We start from the raw sequence: 9,087 nt of genomic DNA on the forward strand, positions 1-9,087 counted from the left end.
GCAAAGAACACGAGGAGAATTAAAAATCCATTCCAGTAGCAATGGAAATATATTCTCCTTGGTGCTAATTCCATGTATGTTTCAAAAGACTCACCTGTCTGCCTGCAGGCTTCACGCAGAGAGGAAACAGCATTTTCTATGCACTGTCCACGCTGTCTTGAGACTCCTCAAATCAGAGTTCAAAATAACACATAGAAAATCCAGTTTCTACCACCTGAGAAACTAAAGATACATCAGCAGAGAATATCCCACCGCACAAAGAGGAAAAGCCTTATGAAAGGAGACCCTGCTTTAAGTGAACAGCATGCTTATGCTCCCTACACAATGCCAAAATTCACTCCTTGAACTGCCCAGCACCCAAACAAAACACTGACGAGCCTTCAGCGTGAAGATGTGAAGCATGTTCTGGGTCAGAACATGAAACACAACGCTTCATCCCACAAACTATTATTATAGGGCACACACTACTGCTCTGCAGGATGTCTTCCTGAAGACTCTCTGGTGTATTCTCTGAGTCAATATCATTTATTTCCTGGTGATTCTGACAGCAATTCTTATCCATCAACTCTAAAAGTCTGCATTTCCATTCTGATGAGATTTGTCATACTGGCTTTTATAACTTAGCCTTGTAAGACCTGAACTTACTGATTTTAATAGTTCATTCTGTACCATCTCATGGAGTCAGACACTGAGAACACGTGTATTGCAAATCCTGATTATGGACAATGGTCTGTGCATAGAGAAAAAGGCAAGACCGAGACCTACCTCAAAGCCTGGAACCTGAATTTGTCAAGGAATTCTTCCTATTTCTTTCTCAAAGGGGCTATTGCTATCCATGAAACACATTTAGACCTGAAAATTAATTCTGGGTATCCTTTACAGCAAACCACAGAAGCCACAGCGGCTGTGGAATACATTTAACAATGGTTCATATAATAACTTTGCTTTTAGAAAGACAATCAAGGTCTTTGCAAAACCTTTCATCGTAGTTTTAGCAACATTTTACTAAATCACTATCTAAAGGCTTTAGCAATTCAGACCAAAGAATCAGCAGATTTCCCAAACTGCCTAAAAGAGCTAATGATTTTCATCTCCAACAAACAATCTTCAAGACATTTTAGACTAAGACATACAAAGAGTTGCTACAGGACTGATTATCTGCAGGTAAGTATTTAGGCAAACTAAATTAAGATACGAGACCCTCCTGTTGCATTTAGCAGAGAGAGAGAACAGCGCCACTGGAAAATAACCAGAAGGCAGGGTACAAGGCTTCAGTAAACTGGGTTTTGAATTTATAGATCAAGTTCTGCTTCTCCCCAACAGCCATGAAAATCACAAACCCTCCCTCACAGTGGAGCAGCACACCAATCTTGGTAGCCTTCACATTGGGTAAGCACTTTTCAACATCGTTATGCCAGGATGATATTTTGGAATTAAACCACTCAATACACCAAGAGCTGCTGTTCCTCCCCAGGCGGCTCTCCGGCCCCTGCCGCACCATGCTGCCGTAGCAGATGCCAATGCCACAGAAGTTGTTCTGCTGCAGTTCCACTTCCCAGTAGTGGATGCCTGTCTTGAAGCACTGGAACCCCAGCACTTGGAAGCAATCGGTGAAGCGCTGAGGACAATGGTTATAATTCAGGGGGATGTCAGAGACAGACATCTTGGTATATCTCTCAGACAGAATCACTTTGTTATGAGCTGTGTTGTAATCCAGAGTGATGTTAGCAGCATCTGCAATGACATGGATTGTCTGAAGGTACTGAAGAGCAAAGCACTTTTATTTATACCATCCTGTCTAGGCACTTGTTCCTGAGTCTTTATCTCCCTGCTGAGCTTTCCTCCACTGGGCAGGTGATCTGCGGAATCAAACCTTACAACTCGTAGGGAGTTATAAAGCAGGTAGGTTTTATTCGCCGGCGGGCGACAGGGTGGATCGCTCCATAAAGGCCCTGCACGCCCCCACTCCTTTACAAAGGCATTATTTAAAGTACACATACATACATATTCATTAAATTTAGGTTGAGTTAAGCTAATTAGTTCCAAGAAATTTTTCACATAAATTCATTCCCATTGGCGCTTGCTCACTGCCTCCTGTTGGTGCATGTGAGCCCCCTTTATCACTATAAACTGTTCGCCTTTTCTCCTTGTACATGCTCAGCAGCCCCTTGTAGACCACTAAACAAAACCAAAGCCAGCTTTCTTGCTTCAGACTGCAGGTGTTGCACACCAGCTCCTTCTTCTCTTGCTCCAGACTGCTCACATACCAGGCGTCACAAGGCTTTTGCTGTTAGTTATTGTAAAAGTTTCCCACTTAACACAGACAAAACGATCTAAACTAAAAGTTTCCCACCTAGCAGAGAGACAAATGAACTAAACTTATTTTCTAAAATCTAATTCTTAATATAGAAAAAAATTAATCTTAAACTCATTGTATAAAATCTAACTATATTTTATATGTTCGCTTATCACAGGCAGTTCTTAGGGCCACAGTAATAGCTGCTGGGTTCAACTGCAGCTCTGTGTTACACAGCAGGCAAATGGAGGGCAAGTTTCCTTCCTTCCTTCCTTCCTTCCTGCATCCCCATAGGATTCCTTCACCACCTAAATGTATGCTGGGAGAAGAAGGGGGTTGACTGATCTGGCAGTGAAAGGTATTGTATACAGTTATATACCTTATTGTATACAGCATCTTAAGCAAGTCGTCATGGGCTCACATAAAAGCCTGCATTTAATTTCAAAGAAAAATCCAGTGCGTTACATCCTATTTCTAGGCTACCTTAATGCAGTCATTCTGGGGGAAAACAAAGCCATTACTGACAAAACTTAATTTACCTTCATAAAGCTAAATGAATACCCAAGATAAATTTGATTTATCTGGCAAAAGAACCACTTAGAAACCTCCTGCACCCTTTTCCTCCAAAAATTTCCTTCATTTGTGACAACCACTTGATAACCTACTAAACTAACTAATCCCCCTCAAAAGTATTTTTGTCAGATAACTACAGAGGGCACATAACACCAATACAGTAAGTGCAGAAAGTTCATCTTTAAGTAGTGTAACTTTGGGTGTCTTACACTGCAAAAGCTCCTCTCTGGATTTCTTCAGAAAGCTGCTAAGAAGATCTTTAGTTGCAGCGGCAGCTGCGGCATTTGGTATTCCCGTGGTTGGTGCTGTGTCGACAGAGAAAAGAGAGTTTGGCCAGTTAGGAAGAAACCCTGCATGCCTAACACACCGTCACAGGCACCCCCAGGCTGGAGCAGACCTGTAGGGGTTACCTGGTTGAGCCTCCTGCTCCAAGCAGGCTTAACTTCAGTATTAGCTCAAGTTGATCACAGTCTTGTCAAGTTTTGAAAATCCCCTGTTGTCTCTGGGCAACCTCTTTCAGTGCTTGATTGCTCTCACAGTGACTAGTCAGAGCCTTCTCAGAGCTTAACACACCAACGCTAGTGACCATCTACTTATCAAGAGCAATCAATCAAAATTAGAATCTAAGTATACTGGAAGTTTGGACTCACCAACTTTAGCAGGCTTCTTTTTCTCCTCTGGAGGGAAAAAAAAAAAAAAAAAGTAAACTGTGAGTTCCACTGAGACTGAAAACCCACTTATAGACTACGCCACGACTAACACCTTCATCACGGCTCTTCTGGAGCAGCAGCGGTAGGTAAAGCTGAAGGCATGTACAAATATTTCCACCCATACTGGAAAGCTACACATGAAGCACAGCATACTATTTGATTCCTATTTCAAAGGCTCATAAGCCTGGAAGGAACTTAATCTCTTCTTCAGGATGCAGTGTGCTAAGGCAGGTGGTAATGAGCCTGTTCCCATGAGGCACACGGACTATTCCTTTTCTTTTTAGAACAGACCTTCTGCTACAGCAACAGGAGCTACAAGTTCATTCAACTCCAGTAATCCACAACACACCCTGTTGAGCGCATCACACCCAGGACTTGTGAATTGAAAAGACCATGGGTCAAGCGCTCAGTGGAAGTAAGAGAAGTAGTTTCTTAACACTTGGATTTATTTCAAAAAGAGAATATGGAAGATCTTCTAAACAGACTAGACTGCCACAGTAATACTGGACAAAACAACATGGAAAGGCCCCTGTATAACCTGCCATAAAGACTGTCTCTATCACCCCAGCCTTCAACTGTAGGCAAGATGTGGCCAGCAAGATGTTTGAGTAAGGCTGCTATTAATCACCACTTACTGGTATCTGCCTCTGCCTGCAAAGTGGCTGGTGTCTGGTGAAGGATTTTCTCTTTGTGTGTGTGCTCTTTTGAGGGAGGAAAAGTAAAAAAAAATCAGAACACGAACGGCTCATAAGCAGGATTCAATACATACAAATCCATCAAACAAGCCAACAGATGTTTAGCACAAATGAAAGAAAACCTGAAAGAACTAGAGGGTGGGGAGGCTCTGCTTTGCTTTACAGCCCACATTGACACCACTACAGGTGTACACTGAGGTAATGCACCATCGAATCTGTGCAGTTTGCTCTCTACAGCTCACAAGGCATCCACCACTAAATAGCCCAACACCCTCCCTTTCCCAGGCCAAAGTGCTCCCTACAGATAATCACTGCATCAGCACTACTGCCAACAGCTCTTGGGTAACTGCTTGAATTCTTGTTTAATGGTAAAGCCACAGTTAGGAGAGGATTATGTTCTTTAGTACTTACTTGGTCCCAAAGGCTTTTTGTCAACACAGGTTTTGTTTGTAGAAGCTGCTGGAGGGGGCTTAGTTTTCCCAGGTGTTAGTTTTGCTGCAATGGAGATATTTTATATTATGGTTTGTGTTGCCAGGAACAGTAATGCACGAGCAAGAACATTTTTCAATCTTGTTTTTCAGTTATGTGAATAGAGCTGAAGTGATACTCAGCAGAGATGGAAAACTGCACAGAAGACACCCACGCCCCAGTCCAGAAGATACTTTAGCTTAACCTGGTAAGTAGGGCTTTGTTCTACAACACTGACATGATCAGCACTTTTACTGTTGGGTAAAGCACTCACTCTAAAGCATTTTATGTTGCCTCTCAAATCCATATCCTAATTGCATCCAACCCTGCTACATAATAAAAACATAAATTACTGTAAGGAATAAAGGCTGAGCTGTGCCAGAAGAGCACAGGATCACTCATCAGCTTATCCAAGTATAGATAAAAGAGGCACTGGCACATTTGTTTCTCCTAATTTAGCCCTGACTGTAGCATTTTTGTTTGTAAATGGAGGACTGCAGAAGTTGGAAGACACCATTTATATTAACTAACTATATTTGCTGCACTTTTTTTTTTATTATTATTATATTTGGGTTAGAGGGGGAAGATCCCTCATTTGAACTGAAAACCAAGGCAGAAAATTCCAGTTCTCCCAGTGATGCAGTACCAGTACCTACCTTCTGCTATTTTCTCCTGGCACTGAGGCACTGAAAGTTTCACAATGTCTTTAAGGTTAATGGCTGACTGATAAACAGAATGTATCAAGTTTTGGTCCATTTCAATTACAGGGACAAAAGCGTCTTTTGTTGACATACGTTGCAGTGCTGCTGCTCTCTGAAACAACAATGGAAGATCTCACGTAGACCACTTTGTGTAGCAGCCGTAGAAAAACACAGCCAAGTTACTTTAAATGGGAAGAGTTTTGTGCATTCATCTCAAATTGAAAGGAGCAAAGGGTACAGTCAGACAGGACCCATGGCAAAATTTCAGCAGCCACCCACATGCATTAATTCTCAACTGATACATGAAGCAGCGAGAAAGATCTACTAGACAGTGTCACAGCACAGAGCTGTAATTCCTCATGGAATCACAGAATCACAGCATGTTGGGGATTGGAAGGGACCTCAAAAGATCATCCAGTCCAACCCCCCTGCCAGAGCAGGAACCTCAATGAGATCACACAGGAAGGTGTCCAGGCGGGGCTTGAATGTCTCCAGAGAAGGAGACTCCACAACCTCCCTGGGCAGCCTGTCCCAGGGCTCTGTCACCCTCACTGTAAAGAAGTTTCTTCTCAAGTTTAAGTGGAACCTCCTGTGTTCCAGCTCACACCCACTGCCCCTTGTCCTACCATTGGGCATCACTGAGAAGAGCCTGGCTCCATCCTCCTGACATTCACCCTTTACATATTTATAAACATTAATGAGTTCTCCCCTCAGTCTCCTCTTCTCCAAGCTAAAGAGCCCCAGCTCCCTCAGCCTTTCCTCATCAGGGAGATGCTCCACTCCCTTCATCATCTTGGTGGCTCTGAGGTGAGTTCTCACACCAGCTGACCCCTCTGCTTGTGGCAGAGGTGGTGGCTGAGTTGCAGGGAGTTACCAGACACCATTTCAGCACTCTTTCATTGACATCTGTGTACTTATCAGCACATCCTTTTATAGCAGGTTCTTGCACAAGACTGTGAGTGTCTGGAGAGCAGAACTGCCACCACAGGTTTTTGTGATTCTGCATTCTAGAAACATGAAGAATTGGATTCACATTCAAAGGACATATTACCTTCAAAAACAGAATGTCATCATCTTCAGTCAGTGCCATCTCAATCTGATCTCTGAGAGACTGAATTTCATTCTTCTTACTTCCCAGAATACCGTAAACATAATCAAATTTATTGCAAATTCTTTTTTCTTCTTCTGCAACTACTTTCACGGCCTGATTTTCTTTTTCTTCAATTAAAGCTTTAATTTCCAAAAACTCACTTCTGATCAAATCTTTCTTCCTGGAAGCTGTCTCCTGGAGCAGACAAGAACAGACAGATGCTGGTTTAAAAAGAACAGTTTGTGGACAAAGTGCTGCTCTCTACTACTACAAGAAAGCCTTTGAGGAACACGTAGGCTTCATTTCCTTCAAGCAGGCAATAGAAAAGCTATGTATTTCTATGTCATTTGGAAAGAAAACTCATTCTCCCAAGGAATCAGGACAATTCTCAGTTTACAGCCCCCTGCTGCGGGGGCTGCCAGACAGAGGCCAGGCCAGCCATGCCAGCTAGCAGTTACCAGCACCAGGACAGGGCTGTGCCACCACAACCTCAGACACCACATGCCCACTTGCACAGCTGTAGCTCTTTCTGCCTCCGAGACGTGACATCTGGTTAATACAAAGTTATTCCTGATCCTCCCAGAGATGTTCCAGAGGAGCACAGACGTGCTACCCCAGCAGCTTTCCAGTTTCTTGGTCTCCACCACTCAGTTCAGAAAGGAGGGTACAAGCGAGACACATCCAATCTGGCTGTCAGCACAAAGGGCAACGCCACTCATCAGGTAAGAGCAAGGATTAGTTGTGGTAATTATGGGGAAGAGACATCCCAGACTGGTGCAGCCGTTACAGCTCACTGATGCTTTAGCTTGGGCTGCACAGAGAGGCACTTTGTGGTTCAAGAGGAAGGGACAGGTTTGAGCCCCATTACGGGTCCGGTGTGTCAGCACGTGTGGGTGCAAAGCCTTTGCACAGTGGTTGGGCTGCTCCATCTCCCACAGAGCTGCCTGGCTCTGCCAAAACGCCTCCTTTCTGTTCCTTCCCAACAATGTCTTCTCCTGCCAATGCAATCTCAATGCTATGGCCACTGCCACAAGAGTACAAGCATCAACGGCACGCAGTGGCCAGCCTATGCCAAGCAACCTGACAGCATTTTGAACAGTTACCCACTTACAGCAGCTTGGCTTTGTTTTGTTTTCACGGTGTCCATGGCTCGAGCAGCTTTCTCATTCTGATTATGCAGCTCCATCAGTTTCTTCTTCAGCACTGACTGCAACAGAAGAGATCAGAAAGTACTTCAGAGAAGCAGTTGCCATGTCTGCTCTCAGTTGGGCCATGCTTACTGGAGTAAGAATTGTATTTACAGAAAGTTTTAAATAACCCCTGTCAGCATTTAGTACTAGTGATTTAAAACCCACTGCTCCTTAAATCTTCCAGGATATGAGCTGGCACCCTCCCTGCAGCTTCACCTCTCCCCACTGCAAAGTCCATGATGCTCACTCTTTTGATAAGGACCGAGTACTTTAACCAGCACAGCATTTCCCAGTGCTAAAAGTAAACTCTCAGGTTGGACTTTGAGCATTAGGTTAATGATGCTGTTTTAATTGAGACCTTCTTGTCTCAATTAAAACACCCTTCTTGTTTTAATTGAGAATTTTATTGCCCAGATGTGAATTACCTATTCCTTTAGTTCAAGATGTTGCTAAGTTACATCATGGAGGACTTGGTAGGGTAGGCAGTATACACACTTGCCAAACAGATGAAAGTTTGGCCACCTACACTTTTCAAGTGTGCTTTACTCACCTACCCTTTGATTTTCAGCTGTGCTGTAAGATACGAAGGCCAAGTTTCCTTCCCTTCCACTCCATGGAGAACCTGCTCCTGGCTTTTCTCTACATGCTGGTGCTCTCCCTAGGCTACTTCTATGATTCTTTGCTTCACAAGAACCTAACACAGAGCAATGCCTGTCTACAGGCCCTTGGTCAGCCAGCGGTAAAGCCACGCAGTGAATCCTGTGCAGTGAGCGGCAGAGGAGGCTCAGAGCTGGTGTGACACCCACAGAGGAGGGAGGCCTCACTGTCAGCCCAGCCTAAGACAGGAGCTGGCAATGAGCCCCGTTACTGCATCTCCTGGACTCTCTGAGCACCATCTTGGAGAGAGAAGAGGAAAACACACGGAAGAACTCCGCAGATGTGCTGGAACGTGCACTGGAAGGCAGGTAATGGTTTGCCAAGGCCAGGCACGAGAGTTACCATCCCGGTCTTGGTCCAGTCTCCCCCTGGCAGCCCACAGCCCCAGCACCCAGGGGCCCAGCAGGTCGAAAGGGAGCTCCGGGGTGCCCCTCGGAGGGTGCTTCAGCCCCGGGCAGAGCGGCCACCCCCACCTGCTCACCTCGGCGCTGGCTTTGGCCATCTGCACGGGGCTGGTGTGGCACAGCTTGTGCCCGAGCAGGCAGAGGGAGCAGATGCAGCTGCTGTGCTGGCTGCAGAAGAACTCGAAGACCTTGTTGTGCTGCGGGCACTTGCGCTGCTGCAGGTCGCGCAGGGGCGGGCAGAGCTGGTGGTGGCGGAAGGCCGGGCTGTCCCGGTGCGGCCGCAGGTGCTCGGGGCAGAAGGAT

At 45.1% G+C, this 9,087-nt stretch overlaps 1 protein-coding gene across 1 annotated transcript; it reads right to left on the minus strand.

The window, feature by feature from the left end:
* Window positions 1-1,213: 1,213 nt before the first annotated feature.
* TRIM25 (tripartite motif containing 25) lies at window positions 1,214-9,080 on the minus strand (the record flags this gene model as incomplete). Its single annotated transcript, XM_029085762.1, has 9 exons — window positions 1,214-1,734; window positions 3,079-3,174; window positions 3,520-3,546; window positions 4,215-4,306; window positions 4,697-4,769; window positions 5,399-5,555; window positions 6,495-6,728; window positions 7,645-7,736; window positions 8,858-9,080. Coding segments are annotated over 9 exons (1,515 nt in total), but the record flags the coding sequence as incomplete, so codon positions are not given.
* Between the last annotated feature and the right edge of the window lie 7 nt (window positions 9,081-9,087).

The sequence above is a fragment of the Antrostomus carolinensis genome, unplaced genomic scaffold (assembly GCF_000700745.2).
Source record: "Antrostomus carolinensis isolate BGI_N321 unplaced genomic scaffold, ASM70074v2 scaffold11307, whole genome shotgun sequence".
NCBI lineage: Eukaryota > Metazoa > Chordata > Aves > Caprimulgiformes > Caprimulgidae > Antrostomus > Antrostomus carolinensis.